Source organism: Emys orbicularis, chromosome 16, assembly GCF_028017835.1.
Source record: "Emys orbicularis isolate rEmyOrb1 chromosome 16, rEmyOrb1.hap1, whole genome shotgun sequence".
Lineage (NCBI taxonomy): Eukaryota > Metazoa > Chordata > Testudines > Emydidae > Emys > Emys orbicularis.
Genome location: NC_088698.1, coordinates 4,305,413 through 4,330,030, shown reverse-complemented (window position 1 = coordinate 4,330,030; position 24,618 = coordinate 4,305,413). Strand labels below are relative to the sequence as shown.

Below are 24,618 nucleotides of genomic sequence, written 5' to 3'. Positions count from 1 at the left end.
AGGCCACACCTGGAGTATTGTGTCCAGTTTTGGTCCCCCCACTACAGAAGGGATGTGGACAAATTGGAGAGAGTCCAGTGGAGGGAAACAAAAATTATTAGGGGGCTAGAGTACATGACTTACAAGGAGAGGCTGAGGGAACTGGGGTTATTTAGTCTGCAGAAGAGAAGAGTGGGGGGGATTTGATAGCAGCGTTCAACTACCTGAAGGGGGGGTTCCAAAGAGGATGGAGCTCGGCTGTTCTCAGTGGTGGCAGATGACATAACAAGGAGCAATGGTCTCAAGTTGCAGTGGGGGAGGTCTAGATTGGATATTAGGAAACACTATTTCAGTAGGAGGGTGGTGAAGCAGTGGAATGGGTTACCTAGGGAGGTGGTGGAATCTCCATCCTTAGAGGTTTTTAAGGCCCGGCTTGACAAAGCCGTGGCTGGGATTATTTAGTTGGTGTTGGTCCTGCTTTGAGCATGGGATTGGACTAGGTGACCTCCTAAGGTTTCTTCCAACCCTAATCTTCTATGATTCTATGAAAAATATTAATTTTTCTGTAATAACACCTACAATTTCATCTGCTCCTGTTTTTCCTACTAAGAGTTCTTATTGATGGTGACTAATCATTTTGTAGTGGTACCACACACAAATCAGCTTGAAGTTTGAGTCCTGCTTGCTGTGCTACTCCAGTCATGAAAACTGTTTGGACACTTTTTCAAACAATTTTTAATTCCCCTTCCTATTTTTGTGTAATGGTTCTGTTAATTCTTCTCTTGTTGTAGAACGGCGAGAGGACTTGCGAGGTCAATTCATGCTATGTTTTTTGGATGATGGAGCAGGAATGGATTCAAGTAAGTGACAGGAAGTTGTATTTGCAGTGTCACGCTGAGAAAAATAACTTTAATCCTTGCAAGTATTCTGCCAGTGTCACATCCCTATGGTTTTGATGGGCTCAATGGGTGATGCATGTGGTATAAAAACTTTGCTCAGACAATTAGAGCAGCAGTGGCACAAGACAGAAATTAAATCCGATTGTCACAAGGAGTCCATGCAAATCCATGTCACATCTGCAAGGGAGATTTAAGAGCCACTTTTTCCTCTGCCATGGAATCAGCGAAACTGTGACAAGAATAATTAAACCAGACTTCCTTCATTCTGCCTTGGACCCAAATATGTCCTGCTGAGAGGAGTTCTCTGCTTGCTTTCCAAAAATTCTAGCTAAACTCAGAAGTTTTTCCAGGACCTAGCAAATGGATTCTGAAGACCTTCTTTCACAAGTTTGACTCAGGCACATCACTACAGGACCTCTAAGTACTGTGGGAAGTCCATGCCACCACATAAATGAATCCTTTACTCTCGTGATGAGTGACACCCACCTAGATCATCTGCTGATCCAAAGCATATCAATACCACTCTTGGATAAGGTATTGACTGCCATAAAACTTTCAATAGTTTAACATGGGCTGCAGAAGATCTTACCAATTAAAGCCCTGTCTTACTTCCCTTCTTTGAGTAAGGTTATTAAGAAAGTGGGGCAAAAAAGATTCCAGGAGCACCTGATATATCAGTAACCTAGAAGTTTCTCAGTCATTTATTTGATTGAGGTTTGTACTAACTACATAAGGGCATCCATCCCAGGCTCTGGTGCTCTTGGCAAACTGTACAATTAATAGCAGACTCAACAGTTGATTTAGTGAGAGCACAGTTACAGCAGCAACCTATCAGCAAAACTACCTCTGAAGTGCCAACCTCAGCCTTTCCATCAACTTCCTGTGGGCCTGGGAGACAATTTGGGTCTTAGTGTCCTGAAGATTAACACATGTTCGTCTTTTGGTCTTGGACAGAAGGCAGACATCCATGTTAATATTTTAACATTTACCAGCAGCTTTTGACACTGCCTCTCTATACTACCGCCTTGTCAGGGTGACCTGGCAGGATGGGTGGAGTCACACTGAGTTGGCTAAGTGTCATTTCTTGTGGACATATCCAAGAGGGTTGTGGTGGTTGGTTGCTAGTCTTCCCTGAGCGCTCTCATCTGTGGAATCTTGCAGTATTGAGACCTGTGTCTATCTTTCAGCATGTATATTGAACTACTAGAAGATATTAGAGGATGATATGGGCTTCAGTAGTAGCAGTTCATGACAACATTGTGCATCAAACATGAATTATGTCCTTTGCCAACTGACTTGGTGCTTGAGTGAAAGTGTTAGTTCAACCTCAGTCTGGGAAGGATAAATGCGATGTTTGTAGGAAGGGGGGAAGTGCTTTGAAGAATTGGATGGAACCATGTCTTTGCCCTTTGAGAGCATCTGCCATTTCAATTGATATGCAGCTCTTACTGACTCCACACTGCCAGAAAATGCCTCTTCCTATCTTCAGCAGGCCAGAAGAGTGTGATTCTTTGTGATGCAGACCTAATCACAGTGATCTGTGTCTTCATTGTCTCCAGGCTGGATGATCGCAATGGGTTCTGCCAGTAATGAAGGCCACATAGGAGCCATGTGGAAGCTCTACCTCGTTCATTATGCAGCAGCAAACTTAGAATCATAGAATATCAGGGTTGGAAGGGACCTCAGGAGATCATCTAGTCCAACCCCCGCTCAAAGCAGGACCAATTCCCAACTAAATCATCCCAGTCAGGGCTTCGTCAAGCTGGGCCTTAAAAATCTCTAAGGAAGGAGATTCCACCACCTCCCTAGTAACCCATTCCAGTGCTTCACCACCCTCCTAGTGAAAAAGTTTTTCCTAATATCCAACCTAAACCTCCCCCGCTGCAACTTGAGACCATTACTCCTTGTTCTGTCATCTGGTACCACTGAGAACAGTCTAGATCCATCCTCTTTGGAACCCCCTTTCAGGTAGTTGAAAGCAGCTATCAAATCCCCCCTCATTCTTCTCTTCTGCAGACTAAATAACCCCAGTTCCCTCAGCCTCTCCTCATAACTCATGTGCTCCAGCCCCCTAATCATTTTTGTTGCCTTCCGTTGGACTCTTTCCAATTTTTCCACATCCTCCTTGTAGTGTGGGGCCCAAAACTGGACACAGTACTCCAGATGAGGCCTCACCAATGTCGAATAAAGGGGAATGATCACGTTCCTCGATCTGCTGGCAATGCCCCTACTTATACAGCCCAAAATGCTGTTAGCCTTCTTGGCAACAAGGGCACACTGTTGACTCATATCCAGCTTCTCATCCACTGTAACCCCTAGGTCCTTTTCTGCCGAACTGCTGCCTAGCCATTCGGTCCCTAGTCTGTAACAGTGAATGGGATTCTTCCGTCCTAAGTGCAGGACTTTGCACTTGTCCTTGTTGAACCTCATCAGGTTTCTTTTGGCCCAATCCTCTAATTTGTCTAGGTCCCTCTGTATCCTATCCCTACCCTCCAGCTTATCTACCACTCCTCCCAGTTTAGTGTCATCTGCAAACTTGCCGAGAGTGCAGTCCACGCCATCCTCCAGATCATTAATGAAGATTTTGAACAAAACCGGCCCCAGGAGCGACCCTTGGGGCACTCCGCTTGAAACCGGCTGCCAACTAGACATGGAGCCGTTGATCACTACCCGTTGAGCCCGACGATCTAGCCAGCTTTCTATCCACCTTATAGTCCATTCATCCAGCCCATACTACTTTAACTTGCTGGCAAGAATACTGTGGGAGACTGTATCAAAAGCTTTGCTAAAGTCAAGGAATAACACATCCACTGCTTTCCTCTCATCCACAGAGCCAGTTATCTCCTCGTAGAAGGCAATTAGGTTAGTCAGGCATGACTTGCCCTTGGTGAATCCATGCTGACTGTTCCTGATCACTTTCCTCTCCTCTAAGTGCTTCAGAATTGATTCCTTGAGGACCTGCTCCATGATTTTTCCAGGGACTGAGGTGAGGCTGACTGGCCTGTAGTTCCCCGGATCCTCCTCCTTCCCTTTTTTAAAGATGGGCACTACATTAGCCTTTTTCCAGTCATCCGGGACCTCCCCCGATCGCCATGAGATTTCAAAGATGGTGGCCAATGGCTCTGCAATCACATCTGCCAACTCCTTTACCACCCTCGGATGCAGCACATCCGGCCCCATGGACTTGTGCTCGTCCAGTTTTTCTAAATAGTCCCGAACCACTTCTTTCTCCGCAGAGGGCTGGTCACCTTCTCCCCATACTGTGCTGCCCAGTGCAGCAGTGTGGGAGCTGACCTTGTTCGTGAAGACAGAGGCAAAAAAATCATTGAGTACATTAGCTTTTTCCACATCCTCTGTCACTAGGTTGCCTCCCTCATTCAGTAAGGGGCCCACACTTTCCTTGACTTTCTTCTTGTTGCTAACATACCTGAAGAAACCCTTCTTGTTCCTCTTAACATCTCTTGCTAGCTGCAACTCCAAGTGTGATTTGGCCTTCCTGATTTCACTCCTGCATGCCTGAGCAATATTTTTATACTCCTCCCTGGTCATTTGTCCAATCTTCCACTTCTTGTAAGCTTCTTTGCGTTTAAGATCAGCAAGGATTTCACTGTGAAGCCAAGCTGGTCGCCTGCCATATTTACTATTCTTTCTACACATCGGGATGTTTTTTTCCTGCAACCTCAATAAGGATTCTTTAAAATACAGCCAGCTCTCCTGGACTCCTTTCCCCCTTGAACAGAACTGCTGAAAAGAACATGTTGCTGTGCATGCTGCACTGGCTCCCCATCCAATTCTGGATCTGCCTGAAGGTCTCAACTCTTATATTAGACTGTTTAGGATCTAGCTATCTCAGAGATGATCTCTCTCTGACACCCGCTCACGGCAGATGTTGCAGCCAGCTGACTTCAGGATGAAACTTGCAAGGGCCAGTAGAAGGTCGTCTACCGGACTTTCCTACCACCAGAAATCAGGCTGAGTCTTGTGTTCAGTGTAAAACACTTCTCTGTACAAGCCTTCCCTCCAAAAAGGTGGTCTTAGAATGGCTTGGCAATGTTTGCCCTGTAGACAGACCAGAACAATCTCACTTAAACATGGAACTCAAACAAAGGAAGGATGGAACATACGACGTGTGGGAACGAATGTTTGGTTTCCCTGGCTGTTCATGTAGTTCTTCAGTACAAAAGAGATGAGCATATTAGGAGGGAGGGATAGCTCAGTGGTTTGAGCATTGGCCTGCATTGGTCTGCTAAACCCAGGGTTGTAAGTTCAATCCTTGAGGGGGCCATTTAGGGATCTGGGGCAAAAAATCTGTCTGGAGATTGGTCCTGCTTTGAGCAGGGGGTTGGACTAGATGACCTCCTGAGGTCCCTTCCAACCCTGATATTCTATGATTCTATGAAATACCTTCATAACTCTCCATACTTATGGCATTGCAGCCCAGATATACTTCATAGTATCCTCTAGTAGCTTCATGTACACGTTGAACATTAGGGGGAACAGAACAGAACCCTATGGTACTCTTGTTCTGAGCTTGAGCTCTGGCTTCAAGTGGCATTGTGGGAAAGCATTGGTCTTGGAAAACCGTTCTTGAATCCAGTGAGCTTGCAGCATTGTAATACGTGGCAGATGTTTGGGGAATACTCGGCTAAGGCAGTGGCAGATGCATCAAAAAAGGCCCAGGAAATCTTTGCTTCCCTTTAAACAGACAAGAGAATACAGGACATTCCAAAAGAACAGTCTGTTCCTCTAGAGCCTGTTCTTTTCTAGGTACCGTAGACAGTGTGGCAGTGGTTATTCCCAAGCAAGATGAAATAAACATAATAGGTGAGGTAGAGGTTAGGGGAGACTTCAAACCAGCTCCCTCCTCCAGAAAATATCCAACACCTAGTTTTGAGGCTCAGTGTCTAAGGCCCCAAGCCACTTTGAGGAGAGACTCCTCTTTGTGGATGGGGGGGTGCAAATGACTTTGACAGAGCAAACTCAGAGAATGAAGCAATTACTCTCTAGAACTGGCACTCTATCTTAGAGCCGTGTTTAGTCTTTCCTTATGGCTAGTAACATCCAAGAGAGTCAAGATATGCACAAGTTCGTTACCTATCCTTTTTAAATTGAGGCTATAGAAGGAGTTTTCCAAAAGAGGCTCTACTCTAGAAGTTTAGTGGCATCTGGATGGTGGTGGACCTTAAAGCCCAGAAGAGATACCTGCAGAGATAAAGGGCCAGTCTGCACTGAAAACTTATATTGACATTGTTATCTCTCTCAGGGATGTGAAAAATCGACATCCCTGAGAGATGTAGCTATGCTGATTTAATCCCTGGTGTGGACAGTGCTAAGTCGATGGAAGAATTCTTCCATCCACCTAGCTACTGCCTCTCAGGGAGGTGAATTAACTACAGTGATGGGAGAACCCCTCCCAGCGCTGTAGTGTCTACAGTGACGTGCTACAGTGGTGCGGTTACAGTGCTGCTGCTATGCCACTGTAGTGTTTTAAGTGTAGACGTACCCTGAGATTCCACATGTAAACCCAGAATCCACTTCCCTTGCCATCTCTGAAGAAGGCATATTTACATATTCCAATCAGGGATACTTAAGATTTGCAGGGCTCCACCTACTCATGTAGCTACCTCCCTTTAAGTCTGTTCAGAAATGTTCCAGTGTATTGATACCGGCCTGGACACAAAGTGGTGTATACATGTCTGTCCTTTCTCAGATAAATACTGATCTGTGCTCCTTTAAAGAGACCCTTCAGGACACCCTTGTTACTGTTCATCTCTTGGTGCATCGTGGTATCTTAATTGACAGAGATGGTCAGCTAAGAACAGGTTCTTGCAAGGGCAGGCGAGCTCCGATCTAGTATTGACAGTGGAGACCACAGATGACAGCCTATGTGGCTGGGAGCAAACTTCTAACAATACCTGTACCAGTACTTAGAAAGCCATGACACTGATTACAAAACACACCACAACAGCTGATCCACACATTAACTGACAAGCTCTTCTACACAAAGAAGCTCATTTCCTCATAGTTTGGGTAGGAAAGTTGCCTATTCTTGCATAGCCTCTATGTCAGGGGTTCTCAAACTGGGGGTCTTGACCCCTCAGGGGGTTTTGAGGTTATAACGTGGGGGGTTGTGAGCTGTCAGCTGCCACCCCCAAACCCTGCTTTGACTCCAGCATTTATAATAGAGTTAAGTTAAAAACACTTTTTTTATATATTTATAAGGGGGTGGGTGGGGTTGCACTCAGAGGCTTGCTGTGTGACAGGGGTCATCAATACAAAAGTTTGAGAACCACTGCTCTATATGAAAGGTAATCTCAATTGCCTGGCTAAGCAGACAGCAAATAGATCCTGTAGAGTGAAGCCTTCACCCATTCCTCTTGTCATCAAGAAAATTCGGAGAGCCAAAGAGAGGGGCAGGAAGCTGTTTCATCCCCCCCATCCCAAAAAAACGTTGCCAAGAAACCCATATTTTTTGCTCATTTATAAGGTTTTAGAAGCAGCAGACGTGGGTGGTCATATGTAAAATACCACCTTTACGTCTTTCTTCTCTTCCTGCTCATAAACTAGGGTTCTCCATAAGCTCAGGGGAGACCAGGTCTAGTCATTCTCATCTCATTATGGCTGAGAAAGCTGTAGTTCTGTGACATAACAGACGAGGTCATGGAACAGCTAGTGTCCCTAACGTACAGAAAAGCTCCTCTGACCTATCCAGACCTCAGACGGCTCAGATTTCAGAGGAAATGGTTACAGAAAAGAATATTCTGATTAATTTCCATTCTTCTCAAGGAACCATTCTACTAATAGACAATACTTCTCTACATGGCTTGAAATTTAAACACTGAGGCAGAAATAAGCAAACCTTAGACTAATCCATGCCTCTCAACTGGCCTGAAAATTCCTCAATAGGCATATGTCCTGAGAATTTGTAGACCAGGCAAGATTTACTCCCATACAGTCACCCGGAAGGTTTAGAATCATTCATACTTAAGCTGGTCACAGACCTCCATAATAAACTTATCAAACTGTTAACTTTACCAAATGTCTATTCTGTCATCTAAGGTTATATTCATGTCTTACATGTTGAGGCCTTATTCATAGAATGCTGATAGCAATGCACTTGCCACACCAAAGAAGCGGTACTTTAATTTTTGAATGGATCTGATTTTTATTCAAACATTAATTTGAAGGAAGGGTTTAGACATCTAAATCCTTCATGATCACATGGCTATGGTGTTGTGTGTTGGAAGCATGTAAAGCAGAGGGTTCCCTCTGAAGGCTAATTTGTTTATCCTTGATCTTATGATTCATGAAGTTGTATCCCCTTTATGAAGAAATATGCAAATATACAAGGTGACTATATGGTCCTGGGTTGTACCTTTGCTACACTTGAAATTAGACACACAAGTATGTTCCAATTTGGTCTTTGGCAGGAAAGCACTTGATGCCATAGCATCACAATGAACTCAAGCCTTTGTTGTGCATAGATTTTTTTTTTTTTTTTTCTATGCATAGATACCAATGTGCCTTAGAAATACCATGGATCAATGGGTAAATTCTGGCTCCAAACTAATACCTTCCCTGTACAACTGCATTTCTGATTAAAATCCCATGATTGGGATCAGTGGACCTGAATATGAAGAACGGGAAAACGTGTCCATCTGAAAATTTTCCTTTCTTCAGTAATTCAAGTCCACTAACTCAACCACTTGTTTTGTGGTTCTAGGTACTGGGATATTTGTTCAGTGGTTCTTTGCTCTGTGCCCAGTGGACAACAAACAACAACTAAGCTACAAATAATATGGCTAAAGTTATACAAGTTCCATCGTTACTGCTCACTCCAACTAGTTTGTGCTTCAAGGGCAAGGCTATAGCACTCACCCTGTGCTGTGCAGGTCTCTCTTTTCCCTTGGAGCTTCATGGAATCCAGACGCCTATTGAGGATGAGTAGACAAAACAAGGAGCCTTGTTAGGTTTTGCAGATGTGATTCAAACACTGTCTGTTTGTCTTGGCTAATGAGGACCAATCAGTGGACTGGTAACTGGTCCCAAGAGGTACAGCCTCGAGCAACTCCCTTTAGAATACAGTGCAGTCAGAAAACAATACAGCTATACCATTTATTCACCAAAAACTTATATGACAAGGAACATGAACATAAAGCTTAACTAAAGATATTTGTCATGCAGGCTGGAAACCTAATTTAAAAGGACAGGCAAAGAAACATACACATAGATGGGGTCTCTACTGCTACTACCACAATAAAGCATCAGTCTGTTTTCTTTGGACACAGATTTAGAAATTTCAGGGTTCCTGGCAGGTTGTTAGGGGCAGGGAGATGAAGGCACTCTTTAGCCCCCTCTCCCAGAGGAGATGGATCGCTGCAGCTCTTAAAAGCTGCTCTGAAGTGTCCTCACCTATTTAGTTTGACTTGACACAAGATGGAATTTCCATGAGTAATTAGACCTGTAGAGCCAGTCATATTGATCCCCCTGCCATTCCAATCTTCTTGTCTGAACTAAGGAATTTCACATCATCTTTGAATTTGTAGATTCAGTTTCTCCCCAATAGATTCTTTGTGATAAGTGTTCTTCGGGTGATGGTCCCTATATGTATTCCAAACACGGGTGCACATGTACGCTGGAGCCGGAAGATTTTTTCAGCAGTGTCGGTTGGCCCGCATGTGTGGTGTACATAACCTTGCCTGCACCATGAGGCTATATGAGACTGTGCAGGACGATGCTCCCTTAGTTCCCTCTTACCGCTGCATGGTTGGAGTTGGAATCCTTGTTACTTCATACTTGCAGCTTGCCTGCAAGAATGCTTGTCCGTTGTACATAGTTAGTATTTCTCTTTCTTTTTTATTATAATTAGTGTAGTTAGTCTTAACCCTCGCCCAGTCTGGGGCCAGGCTCTCCCCCTGCTTCTCCGGGGGACTATGCCCCACGTTCCGGAGTTCAAGAACTGTGGGTTGTGCCCTCGCTCATTCTCCATGAGACATGAGTACCACTACTGCCTTTATTGCCTCGGGGAAGCTCACCTAGCTGCCCATTGCAAAATCTGCCACTCCTTTCTACTGTGGACCTGTGGGGCTCACCTATTCCGCCTCCATAATTTCCTCATGGAAGAGGCTCCCTGGCTGCATGCCTAGTCTGACCAGGAACTGTCAGTTCTGACAGTGCAACGCCCTTCACCAGCGGTGAGCCCCCCTAGCACTTCTTGCACCTCAGATCCAAAGGTGCAGCTGGTGCTGGAGAAGTCCCAGTGTGAGTCGCAAACGCTCTCATGGGCATCGTAGCAAGTCCCCGTCACCGACAGTTGCCAAGCTCAGTGTTCCCTCCCCGAGCGGCGCCCGGTCGGGTGAGATACTATGTGCAGAGACCACCTTAGTTTTCCTCATTCTGAAGGCAAAGCTAAAAAGAAGCGGGAGGTGGCAGTAACAACATCGAATGCACTGGCTGGCCACCAGCACCGCTCTTCGGCGCGCACACTGCCAGTGCAACAGCTGTCTCTGCACTCCATACCGCGGATGCCACCACGCTGTGCTGATGATATTCGAGACATGCCCTGGATGCCTGGTGGCATTTACGCCCTCCTCCTGGCGGCACACATGGATCTGCCCTATCCATCTTTTCTGCTGCTCGGGGACCGGAACCCCCCTCTCCAGCAGACGCATTGTTCCTACTGGGGAATAGACCTTGACTGGCCCTTGGCTGCAGACTGTCCATACCAACAGCTTCCCCAATAGTGGGTGTCTCCTCCAACTCTGAAGTCCTCTCTGGGGAAAACCTGTCCTTCTTTCCTGTGTCCCAGTACAGCTCCGACTCTCAGGCACGGCTGGTGCATGTGTCCGGGTATGCTCCCCTCTCCCCCGCTGACGCCTTGGTACTGCTACCCTTGGGTCCCACCATACCATGAGGACCCGACCTCTTGGCAGTATTGGCCATCTTGCGACCCTTATCACTGGCCTTATTCACCTCAGGCCACCCACCCTTCGGTCCGGGCCCCTGTGCCAGACCCAGACAGCTCAGACTCAGAAGTGGAGCCAACAGTCCTTACTATCACCGCCTCCTTGCCGGATGATACCCTGATTTCCCCCCACCCTCTCACCTCCTGACAATCATAAGTAGTACCAGGAGCTGCTGCAGAGGGTTGCTAGTGACTTGGGCATACCCCTGGACGAGGTCCAAACCACTACCACCACCAGTTGCTGGATACCTTCCAGTCCCAAGGACCAGCTTGCGCTGTGTTGCCCATCAATGATGCTGTCCTGCGGCCAGCGTGGAGGATCTGGCATATGCCTGCCTCCTGTGCCCCCATGGCCAAATGGGCAGATCACTAGTACTTTGTTCCCTCTAAGGAAACAGACTTTCTTTTCTCGCACCCACACCACCCACCCGCTTCCCTGGTGGTTCACATGGCGACCGAACGCTCGAGGCAGCATACGCATGGCCAGCACACAGGGCAGCTAGACTTCTGGGCCGGAAGCTCTACTTTTCCGCGGTGTTGCAGTTTCACATGGCCAATTACCAGGCTTTGCTAGCAAAGTATGACTTTAACAATTATGCCAAGCTAGCAGAGTTCCTGGATGACTTGCCATTGGACAAACGGCAAGGCTTCCAGGCCCTTGTGGAAGAAGGTCATCTGATTGACCAGATGAGCCACCAAGGTGGTCGATGTCGCAGACCCATCCTGCTCCCTTGCGACCGGCGTAGTCATGCACAGGGAGTCATGGCTGCCATCCTCTGGCTTCCAACGGGAGGTCAAGACCACCATTCAGGGCCTCCCCTTTGATGAAGACAAGCTGGTCTCATCAGTCTTTGCCAAGTCCCTTCACTCCCTGAAGGACTCGAGGGTGACGCTTTGGTCTCTAGGCATTTACATCCCAGCACCCCGGTGGAGACAGCAATGACAACCCTCCCGGCCCTGGTCCTGTGTGCCATACCAGACCGCTGTCTCCGCTGTGAGGATGACCCACCTTGACTACACTGATCCCAATGGCCCTGGGCATCGGCCCCTGCCACAGCCACCTCTTCCTCCTCACCTCATCAACCACCCAAAGCCCAGTTTTGATGCACACGTCGAGAGCTGAGAGTCCCCTGCATCACCATCCTCGTCCTCCCCTCTCCCCAGTCACCTTTGGGGCTGTCTTTCCTCTTTTGCCCACAACAGGGGCAAAATCACCATGGACCGTTGAGTGCTGGGGATCGTATGGCACGGTTACTCTATCAAGTTTCTGGACTCCCATGGGGGATACCTCCCACCATGCCCTCCTACAAAACGAAGCGGATGCCCTCCTCACTAAAGGCGCGATAGAACCGGTGCTCGACCCCTTCATCGGCTAGGATTTCTACTCTCCATATTTCTCATCCCGAAGAAGGGCGGAGGGCTCCGCCCTATACTCGATGTCCGCATTCTCAACACCATCAGCTGCAAGACCAAGTTCTATATGGTCATGCTCGCCTTGATTATTCCCTCCCTTCTGTGGGGGGAGTCTGGTTCACAGCTCTCAACATGAAAGATGCATACTTTCATATCGACATCCACCTGGCCCACCACAAGTTTCCTCGCTTCTGTGTGGGCACTAACCACTACCAGTTCAGGGTCCTTCCCTTCGACATTGTGACAACCCCCATAGTCTTCACGAAAGTGTTTGCAGTTGTGGCAGCACATCTCCGGCATGTGGGATACTCCATGTTCCTGTATTTGGACAACTGGCTTCTCGTCATGCTTTCCTGCACCAAGCTAACATCTGCCATTCACAGTCTTCACTCTCTCCTCGCCACTCTGTGTCTGCATCAATGAAATCAGTGCTCATCCTGACACAGACAAACCACTTCCTTGGTGCCCACCTCGATTCCATGGCTGCTCGGGCCTTTCTCCTGGGAGACCGCTTCACCACCTTGATGGCTGTAGTGGTGGACCTTCACCGCAACCCTCGCACTGTGGGGATGTAAAGTTCCATGAGAGGGTAAGGATCACGATGGGACACTTGCCTGGCAATAAATCATGGCCTTATGTAAGGCCCCCTGGTGGTTATATAAGATGAGGCCTTATGTAAGGAACAATTGAACCAATCGGTGTGGGGCTATACATGTGATAAACACATGATTCTCCTTCTTGTCCAATCGGTAGATGTGTAATTATAGCCTAATTGTGTTATGTTAAGAAAGACTATAAAAGAAAGCTTGTAATAAACAGAGTTGGAGTCAGCTTGAGTCAGCTTGCAACCACATTGGTCGTGTGCTTTATCCGCTCCCCACAAATGGTGACCCCGACGTGATTCGGCTTGGACATCAAGGCAGCAGATTAAAGCCTAAAAAAGAAAAGGAAGGTACTGAAGATGAAAATGAGGAAACTTCCAAAAGCAATAATGTAGAGAGGAAGAAGAAGAAGAAAAAGCATGAGAGGGATAATACAGCTCGGGTGGAAATAAATGGAAATGGTAATCATAATGAAGAAGAAAAACAAACACATATAAAGAAACAAAAACGTAAACATGCAGAAGAACCTTACACCAGAACAAAAAGAATGAAATATATAAAAACATCTGCAGCCACAGAAACTGAAAAAAGTGAGGATGCAGCCATGGAAACTAAAGAAATTGGGGATGCAAATAAAGACTGTCCAAATTCTCCTATCACGTATGCAAACACAGCCGACTGAAGCGTTCGTGAGAAAAGGCGGAGGTGGCAGCCGCGGCAGGAGGTACCGGAGGATACCGGCTCCTGGTCGTCCGAGAGGCGTTCGTGAGCTCACAGGTGAGCGTCTGCATTCGATGGCAGCCGCGGCAGGAGGTACCGGAGGATACCGGCTCCTGGTCGTCCGAGAGAGGCGTTCGTGAGCTCACAGGTGAGCGGCTGCATTCCATAAAATGGGCTCTGCTTTGTCTGCAGAGGAGGAGACGGTGCATGATTTTTTATTACGCATCGCTGAAAAAAAAAAAGGGAGAGAAGCTTCCCTCTGACACGTTGTCCTGTTTACTGAAATGGGGACAAAGACGCGGGTTTTTGTTACACTTCATAAGTTGCTGGTATATCTTGTAACAAATTTAATGGGTGCTGACTTAAATAACATTGTAAAGTGCCAGAAGCTAACAGATGACCATATACAGTTTCTCATCTACCAGTTAATTCACCAACCCGTTTGCCCCGAAGCCTCCGGCATACTCATCCGATGTTTCCACCCTGCGACATGCTTCGAACAATATCCCGGGCGGCTCGGGCCCCCCGGACCCCGTAAGGCGTTGGCACGGACTTATTAGGGAAGCCCATATAGATGGGGAATTTGCGCCCGAGGCTTATCCAGTAGTGACACCGGACCTGCACTTATTGTTTGTCACAGCCTAGACACCTGATAATGCTGTACTTCCTTATTTAAGAAAAAGGGGGGAGGTGTGGGGATGTAAAGTTCCATGAGAGGGTAAGGGTCACGATGGGACACTTGCCTGGCAATAAATCATGGCCTTGTGTAAGGCCCCCTGGTGGTTATATAAGATGAGGCCTTATGTAAGGCCCCCTGGTGGTTATATAAGATGAGACCTTATGTAAGGAACAATTGAACCAATCGGTGTGGGGCTATATATGTGATAAACACATGATTCTCCTTCTTGTCCAATCGGTAGATGTGTAATTATAGCCTAATTGTGTTATGTAATGTTAAGAGACTATAAAAGAAAGCTTGTAATAAACAGAGTTGGAGTCAGCTTGCAACCACATTGGTCGTGTGCTTTATCCGCTCGGCATGGGACCCCACACCGCACCACAGTGCACCTACGTAACGCTGTATACTCAATTACATGTGTGCTGTCTACAGCTGTGGCTCCTGTCAGTTGCCTGGCCCCATGCCACCCACTTCGATGACACACTGCTTGTTCCGTGCTCGCTTTGGGCCTCCCTGCTCTGGTGGATCGACTCTCCAAGGTGCTCTTCAGCACCCCCTTCGCCACACCTGTCCCAACTGTCACCTTGACCACAGATGTCTCCCTCACCGGTTGGGGCGTTCATCTGAGTGAGCACATTGCCCAGGGGTTTTGAACTCAGCACGAGGCCCACCAGTACATCAATGTCTTCCAGCTCAGAGCAGTCCGCTTGGTTTGCTGCATGTTCCTGCTGCTCATCTGTGCCAGTTCAAATTCTCTCTGACAATACCACAGTGGTGGCTTACATAAACAGGCATGAGGGCACCAAGCCTCTGTCTCTTTGTACAGAATCCATCCACCTCTGGAACTGGTGCATCTGCCATCATGTCACGCAGCACGCAGTATATTTCCCGGGCACGCATAACTCCATGGCCAATGTGCTCAGCCGGCACTGATACCTCAATCACAAGTGGGAACTCCACAACCCCACTCTCCATTCGCTCTGCCATGCCTGGGATACCCCTTGCCGGGATCTTTTTGCCATATGTGACAACCACAAGTTCCCCCTCTACTGTTGCTGGGGGGCCATGGAGCCCAGCTCCCAAGGTGGTGCTCTCCTCCTGCCTTGGGGTGGTGAACTCCCCTATGCCTCCCGCCCCATTTCCCTCCTTCCCGAGGTGCTACAGAAAGTCTGCCAGGACACAAGCCACAATACTGCTGATCGCTCCATTCTGGCCTGGTCAGTTGTGGTTTCCCGACCTCCTCCGGCTTTCTGCCCATCCCCCCACCACACCTCTGTCTGATTCTGGACCTCACCCCAGACCGGGGCACTGTTCACCACCCCAATCCTGGCCCTCTTCGTCTCATAGCCTGGTATTTGGATGGGGCTCGTGCATAAATAACACCTGCTTTGCACCAGTGTGCCGCATCCTTACCCACAGCAGGCGGGCCTCCACCAGAGCGTGTTATACAGTGAAATGGGCCTGTTTCATCTTCTGAGCTCGGCGCCATAAACTACTGTCCTGGCCTACCCCCTTGAACCTAAGACCTCAGGCCTTTCCCTTAGTTCTGTCCTGGTCCACCTGGCAGCGCTCAGTGTCTTCCTCCTCTCCTCCCCCCCCCCCCCCCCCCCCGTGGATGGATGCTCAATTTTTAACCATCACACCACTACACGCTTCCTGAAGGGGCTGCTGAACACCTTCCCACTGGTGATCATGCCTGAATCCTCCTGGGACCTCAACCTTGTCCTTTCCACCTCAGTAGACACCCCCTTCCTCCCCCACACTTTGAGCTCCTGGCCATGTGCTCCCTTTCCCACTTCTCCATAAGGGTCATTTTTCTCATGGCTATCACTTCTGCTCAGTGAATTGGCCGCCATGATGGCCGACCCACTATATACAGTCTTCCATAAGGACAAGGTCTCCTTACGCCTTCACCCCAAATTTCTCCCGAAGGTGGTTTCAGACTTCCACATCAACCAGTCGATTTACCTCCCGGTCTTGCATTGTACGCCACATGCCAATCTGGAAGACAGAACCTGCACTCACTTGATATTCGTCGCACCCTCACCTTCTACCTTGACAGGACCCGTGACTTCCGTGCTTCTCCACGCCTTTGCAGACAGATCCCGAGGTCAGGCCTTCTCCTCCCAATGTGTTTCGAAGAGGGTCTTGGCCTGCATCTGTGCATGCTACGAGCTCTCTAATGCCATGCCGCCCGGCTGGATTATGGCACACTCGACACAGACATAGGCAGTCACTTCCACCTCCTTGGCAGATGTATCCTGGCATAACATCTGCTGGGCAGTGACATGGCGTCTTGTCCATACCTTCATGGCCTGCTATGCTATAGCCCAGGGGGCAGTAGCCGATGCAGCCATGGGTTGTGCTGTCCTTCAGACTGCGATACCTCTTGCATCCTCGCAACCTTCTCCGCACTAATCACTGCTTGATACTCACCTGCGTTTGGAATACATATAGAGACCATCACTCGGAAAAGAAGAGGAGGAGGTTACTTATCTGTAACTGAAGGTTCTTCAAGATGTATAGTCCCTATTTATTCCAATACTCACCCTCCTTCCCCTCTGTTGTGGTCCACGTTGCTCGGTGGTGAGAGAGTGACAGTGATGGGGTGTCGTCCCACACAGCCTTATATAACCTCGCCTGCGCACAAGGCTACGTACAGCGCACGTGTGGGCCAATGGATAGTGATATAAAAATCTTCTGTCTCTGCTGTATGGCACACAAGCACACTCGTGTTTGGAATACAAATAAGGACCACACATCTTGAAAAATCTCCTGTTACAGGTAAGTAACCACCTCTTATCTCACTAAGGGTATGTCTACACTACCCACCAGATCGGCAGGCAGCGATCAATCCAGCGGGGATCGATTTATCGCGTCGACGCGATAAATCAACCCCTGAGCCCTCTCCCGTCGACTCCTGTTCTCCTGCGCCGCGAGAGGCGCAGGCAGAGTAGACAGGGGAGTGACAGCAGTCGACTCACTGCGGTGAAGACACCACGGTAAGTCGATCTAAGTACGTCGACTTCAGCTATGTTATTCACGTAGCTGAAGTTGTGTAACTTAGATCGATTTCCCCCCCAAAGTGTAGACCAGGGCTAAAGAATTTATTGGGATTCAGTTACCTCACAAAAGAATCATTTGCTGAGCCATTATCCCTTGGATTTACAGAAGCTTAACACTTCACTTGTAGTTTCAAATACTGGCTTCCCATCTCGCATATAATGGAAGACCTGAATTAATGTGGTGGAAGACAAATAAAAAAATAGTCCCCAAACCCTACAACTTCAGAATAGCTATATTCTCTGTTATCACATCACATCCTTTCCATTGTGATTGCACCATGTGTCCAATGCTAATAGAGAGTATTAAATCTTACAATTGTGTTTACATATTGGAATGATACTGCTTTAATACCATGCTCTAGAAACCTGCCAGTGAATTTACAATTGTTTTATCAGCATACCGCTGGTTGGTTAGTACTATTTTGTTAAAATGATGATGATTGCTTCATGGAAGAAGGACTTGGAATTGGGTGCATGGACTTATGTGGAGTATTATGCTTTTGTATTTTACAAAATTTTGATATTATTGAATAATGTTTGCAGCAGAATCTGTGCTGTAGTTGTCCTGCTGGGTACTTTTAACCTGAAGGTATTTGGAATTGTTTTGGACCTAACAGCAGAGGAAGGATTTCCCTATTTTGTGAGAGAGGATCAGTATCTTTGTGGAATTCTGAAAGGTCCTGGGTGTAGTCTACGCTAGAAAAGGTTTGCTGGTATAACTATATGAGCAAACCATTCTAAAGTAAATGCAGCTTCAACTAGCAAAATAGTTTATACTGTTGCCCCAAATGAAGTAAGCGTTACTCGCAAAGGTACTTTTTGCCACTATGATTGCATCTATATTATTCCTTTTGCTGGTGTAAAAATATCTTTTCAAAAAAATCACACCCACAACCAACCTTTTTTCTGGCCTTCATTGTTGGACTGTGTAATGTCATCTGCCACTATGTAATGTAATCACAATAATCTTGTAAAAAACGTGTGTATATAATATATATGAGAGAGAGAAAAAATATATAATATATATATATACCCCGATATAATGTGACCCAATATAACATGAATTCGGATATAACGCGGTAAAGCAGTGCTCCGGGGGGCGGGGCTGTGCACTCCGGCAGATCAAAGCAAGTTCGATATAACGCGGTTTCACCTATAACGCGGTAAGATTTTTTGGCTCCCGAGGACAGCGTTATATCGGGGTAGAGGTGTGTGTGTGTGTGTATAGATATAGATATATAAAAAATATTTTTTACATACTTCATAAGTAGATCTCACTTTTTCTGTCTGTCATTCCAGGTGATGCCGCAAGTGTGATTCAGTTTGGTAAATCGGCCAAACGATCACCAGAGTCGACTCAAATTGGGCAGTATGGGAACGGCTTGAAATCGTAGGTATAACAGAAGCCAGCCTTCTGAGATCTTGGGGTTTGGCTGATAGCGGGCCAGCAAATGTTGAGCTTTATATACTTCTATAAAAAGGAAACACTTAAAGTCCCATTTAAAAAGCTACCAACCTTTAAGGGAGTTATGGGTGGCTTTACTTGTTAGCTTTGGATACACTCTGTGTATGTCTGTCTCTCTTTCCTTGTAACTCTTCCTCAGGCAATGAAGCTGGTCCTAGTCCTATGACATCACAATAACTTACGCTCCATGCCAATATCATAATGATACTGAGACTAGAGGCTTGAATGACCATTTGCAAATAGGAGGCTACGGTGACCTCTAAAGGTGAATCCTGTAGATACAACATGGCTACCAGTACTGGATTCCTAAAGAATCTTTTGGGATGATTGTGAATCTTTATTGGGAATGAAGTTCTGATTTGCTCAGAATTTGCTCTTTTGGTTTGGGGCACATACTACTCCTGGGAGAATTCTGCGCCAAAAAATTAAAAATTCTGCATATTTTATTTGTTTAAATAACACAGTATAATAAAGCCAGCTTCAATTATTTTGGTCATTTATTTCAAAATATCTGTCAACAAATATGTCTAATAATACAGACCAAAAAAAAAATTCTGGTAAATTTTTTTTGACAAATATTAATACAGAACTTTGAGTAATTCATTTAAATTACAATACGGAACTGTATTTTCTGCACCTGTCAGAAGCAGTTCAAAGACTTGGGGGTAACAAAGGAGCTGAGGGAGAGAGTAGGAGCCTGGGAGTGAAGCTGGAGGGTATTGGGTGTGGTTGGGAGAAGGTGGTGTTTTGGGGGGGGATGGGGGGGAGGGATTGTTAGAGAGTTGGGAAGCCTCCCCCATGCAGACCCTGGCTAAGCCCTAGCCTTTCCCATTCAGTCAGACGCATCTGCCCCGTCCCCGCACCCCCCTATCCCTATGGGTCTCTGCAGCCTCCTCCCCCATCCCCAAGTGTTCCTGCAGCCTCCCTCCCCAGGCTCAACACTGTCACCCCACAAGCTCCTGAGCCCATGCTGCACTAGCCCACTAGTCCCCCACACTAGCCATTCTGAACCCCAGTCTGTGACACCTCCCCCAACAGCCTTGTGTGCCACACTCTGTCGTAACCTGGCTCTGCGGGCAGGGTGCTGTGATGAACTTCTACTCCTGGGGCAAGTCTGCAGCACTGGGCACTCATAGAAATTTTTTCCCCACAGAAAATACATTCTGCCCCAGAAGTGCTGCAGTTCTGCTTTTTGCACACTAGAGGCCGCTGTGGCGCCAGAACAGCGGACTGTGTCCATGTGGATGGTTGTTCTGGCGATACAGTGGCCTCTGGTGGGCAAAAGGCGGAACTGTAGCACTTCTTGGGCAGAATGTATTTTATGCAAGGAAAAAACAAAATTTTGCGGGACAGATGAAATTCCCCCAGGAGTAACATACCAAAATGAAAGCTTATTTTGGGGGCACCAAGACTTTAAAAGTGACTATTGGGTGTCTCAATTGTAGGTGTCAGCTGAGTATCTAAAATCACAAGTTGCCTCTGAAAAGTGTGGCCTGGACCACTAATTTTTCCACTTTTTTCCTCTTTTAAAGTCTGTGAATTTGGACAATTGGACAGGGGGAAATGTCTGACACAGAATTTAGATTAATGGGTTTCTGAATTACAGTAGTTCCTAGAGGCCCCAACCAGGATCAGAATCCCATTGTGCTAGACACTGTACAAACAAAAGCCGACAGTCCCTGCCCTGAAGAGCTCACAGTCTAAATAAACAAGATGGACAAAGGGTGGGGAGTGCACAAAGAGAAGTGACTCGCCCAGGGTTATGCAGCAGGTCATTGGCAGAACTGGGTATAAAAGCCAGGTGTCTTGAGTCCGGTCCAGTGCAGCATCTGCTGGACCACGCTGCTTCTCATTTGAACAGTTTTCTAATGCAAAGACAAGTTATAGAAATTCTAGTTTTCTTCAAGTGATGGTCCCTATGTGTACTCCACATATGGGTACACAAGTGCACCGTGCGTCTGAGTCCAGAGATTTTTAGTAAAAAGTGTCCGTTGATTCACACGTGCAGTTACTCTCCTCGTGTTCTGAACCAAGAGTACAATGGGCAGTGTGGACCAACCCTGCTCCAATTCCTTTTTACTATCACGTGGCCTGAGTCACGTGGCTTCTGGGTCTACAGCTGCTTCTATCATTTTCTTTGATCTGTAATTATATATTGTAAATAGTTATTAGTATTTTAGTATTTTCACTGTTTGTTCCCTGCCTTGGGAAAATTCTCTCTGGAAGGCAAGGACTATGCCTTGTGTCCTGGGGTTTAAGAACTGTTTCTGTTTCCTGCCCCTGCTTCTTTTCAGTGAGTGACTAACACCAGCACTGCCTTTACTGCCTCCGTGAGGTTCACGTCTCTGCTAATTACAGCATCTGCCACTCCTTCCCTCCTCAGACTTGGGGTTGAGAGCTCAGACTGAAAAAGCCATGAGACCCCAGTTCGATCTGGGCCAAGGAGTCCCCTCTGCACACTGATCTCAATAAATGGGCAGTGCCCCTCCAAACACGAGTTCAGGAGCTGAGACTACAACTTCCAAGCCTAGAGAATGAATTAGAATAAGGGGCAGTGTCACAAGCATCGGGCCAGATGCTCTGAAAAGATCCATCCCTGATTCTGTCCAAGTCAGGCGAGTCCTTGCACATGGATGATAAGGACTTAGGCCCAGGTAAGTTGCCTCTACAGGAGAATGTGGTGTGCAGGAATATGGATCCATTGGTTCCAGTCATGGTGCTGATGTATAAACCAAAGGACAGGCGTTCCATTACCTTCAACATCCAGATCAGACTCCAATGTCCACTATAACCAGGGAAGTCTCAGCTCTGGTGGCCCAACCACCCATACACCTAGCACCCTGAGACCTGTGTCTCCCTGGAGGACATTTTTGCTCTCCCTGTCCTCAATCCCCTCTCCTCTTAAGTCCAACCTTATTTAGATATAACCTCACACCTGGAAGAAACCACCTCGAGGACACTGGGGTGATCTCTACCATCCATGAATCTGAGTACCCGTCCGTCAGTACCGATGGTTCTGCTTGTCAATCGGGAACCTATCTTCTGATCTGATGAGTCAGAGGCTCCAGATGAACCTCTACCCTTGCATAGGGAGATGAGTCTGGTCAGAAGCTCCAGTAGATCTGGGTCCTGTCTCTGCCAAGATATGACGTCACAGTGCCATGGGGTTGGCTCCAACTGGTTGACTCCTCATACTGGTATTACTGGAGTCCCTGGGACCCTTAATCTAGGCACCCCATATCTGCATGAACCTTATCTACCCTCTCCTAGCTGACGCCAACCGGCTTCATCAGAGTGTGAAGAGGAGGAAGTTGTGCCAGATTCAGGAGTTTCGGCGGCCATTTCATCGTCCTTGCCAAATGAAGTAGTCACCCCATCTTCACCATCTCTGCCTGATGATCACAGGCAATATCATGAACTCTTACAAAGAGTGGCATCTGAGCTGCAGATCCAGCTCAAGGAGGTTCCAAGAGCCTCAGCATAGACTATTAAACATCTTACAACCCTCGAGTCCCAGTCAAGTGACCCTCCCAGTCAGTGAGGCCAGAGTAGTGTGGCACACTCCTGCCTCATGCACTCCCTTCCCAAAAAGGGTTGAGAAGTGCTACTTCATTCCACCTACAGGAGTGGAGTTTTGAATGATGGTCCCTACTGGATTCCACTGAGGGTTATGCGTCCGGAACCTGAGAATTTAAAAGTAGTAGTGTCTGTTGGTCTGCACATGTGCCCTTGCTCCATCTCATGGTTTCGTCTCAGGCAACAAAGGACAGGGCAGACTGACTGCGCCCTCAGTTTTCTCACCACCACATGATCCGAGTCAAAGCTGCTGGTGTCCTCTCATCTTTCTCTGATGCACTTCTAAAAACAGGTGGTGGTGGTTGTTTTTTTAAATTGTACATAGTTTTGGTGGTTGTTTTTTCAGTAGTTTTAGTCTTAGTGTTAGTTTTCAGGAATTAAGAGACTTGGGGACTCCATTTCTCCAGTTCCCCACTCATCCATGCCTGGATTATGCTGATGACATCGGGGTTCAAGATCTGCACCTCCTGTCCACGTTCATTCTCGATCATTTATGAGCAACGCTGCCCTGTACTGCTTGGGAGAAGCCCACATTTGATCCAGGTGCTGTGTCCGCTTGTCCTTCCCAAACTGTACCTGGGAAGACTGGGCTCTCCGCCTCAAGAAGCACCTCATAGAGGTTGTCATGAGGCTGCAATTGGATCCAGGCTGGGACCTTCCATCCTTCCTGGACATGAAGCTCATCACAGACACATCATTTCCCAGATGGGGTGCCCATGTGAGTGAGCACATGACCCAGGGGACTTGGACCACTTGGAAATCCAGAGTGCATATCAACATTCTGGAGCTTTGAGCGGTACAGAGGGTGTGTCATGCATTTCTCCCATCTATTGGCTCCCATCATATTCTCGTTATGTTGGACAATAACGCTGCCGTTTATTATATCAACAAACGGGCATCTGGTCACTGGCGCTTTGTGCAGAAGTGCTCTAGTTGTGCAATTGGTGCCTTGCCCACAAGATCTTCTTGTCGGAAGCCTATATTCCAGAGACTCAGAACGTGATTGTTGGTGCTCTCAGCAGGAAATTCATGACCGACCATGAATGGCATGACACCATAGGTCAGCGATGTTTTCAACCAGTGGGAGACTCTGACCCAGGGATCTCTTTGTCTCCTACAGCAATAGCAGATGCATCACATACTGCTCCAGAGGGGATCTCGCACCCATTTCCAAGGCGATGACCTCGTCATCCACTGGTCACATCAGATCAATTATGCCTTTCCCCCACTAGTGCTCCTGCCGTATGTCATCTGCAAGATCAGGCGGGAGAGCGCCACGGTTATTCTGATAACCCTATTCTGATCTTGCCAATTCTGGTTTCCCCACCTTCTCTGCATGTGAGCGTCTCCTCCTCAAGACCATTACCAATTCAGAGTCCTCCTGTTCAGACTAGTTATGGCACCTGGGGTCTTGACAAAAGTCTTTTTCAGTGGTGGCGACCTGGATGAGAAGAAACAGCTTTACTGTCTTTCCAGATCCAGCATGGAGATCCAGTCAGCAACCCCATTCCTAGTCTGCCTATTAACTCTCCTGGGAATCTGTATCAGCGAAGAAAAGTCAACTTTGATTCCCAGAAGGACCACAGATTTCATAGAAATGATTTTGGACTTGACTACAGCAAGAGCCTACCTCTCCTAATGGAGAGATTCCACACCATGAGCAATTTGATAAAATAGGTCTGCAGCAAACCTCAGACTCCAGTCAGGGTCTGCCCTTCCCTTCTAGGCATTGTGGCCTCATGCACCCACGTAACATCATTTGCCAGGCTCCACCTCCACTTCGGTCTGTCTACTCCCCAGACAACAGTGCCAGAATAACAATCCTGGCCAAGGCGATGGCTTCTCCTTCCTGGTGGGCAAACCCAGAAAAAGTTTGTGAGGGTTCTTTCTCACACCCTCACGTGAGGTGACTATCGTCATGGATGCTTCCCTCTTAGGTTGGGGAGCCTGCATTGCACAAGGCACCTGGACCCCTTGAAAAGCCAGGATGCATATCATCAACCTACTGGAATTCAATCTACCTTGCAGCAGTGAGCGCCTTTCATCCTCTGATTGAAGGCCATACTATCTTCACTCATCCAACGAGAATTAGAATCCTGAAGGAACTAATTAGAATTTTCCCACCAGTGGTTAAACCAACACTACAAAGGGATCTTAATCTGATCCTTACCACATCTCCTTTTGAACCAATGGCCACTTGTTCCATGTCCCACCTGTTGATGACAGTTGCCTTTCTAGTTGCCATCACATCAGCCA

General features: G+C 47.3%; 1 protein-coding gene across 2 annotated transcripts in view; it reads left to right on the top strand.

Moving 5' to 3' along the window:
• MORC2 (MORC family CW-type zinc finger 2) overlaps nt 1-24,618 on the top strand; it is a 98,836-nt gene that overhangs the window by 11,816 nt on the left and 62,402 nt on the right. For both annotated transcript variants that reach the window (XM_065417774.1, XM_065417773.1), the window contains exons 4-5: nt 771-839; nt 18,621-18,711. In XM_065417774.1, coding sequence (XP_065273846.1) covers nt 771-839; nt 18,621-18,711 — 160 coding nt within the window. The remainder of the gene's footprint in view (nt 1-770; nt 840-18,620; nt 18,712-24,618) is intronic.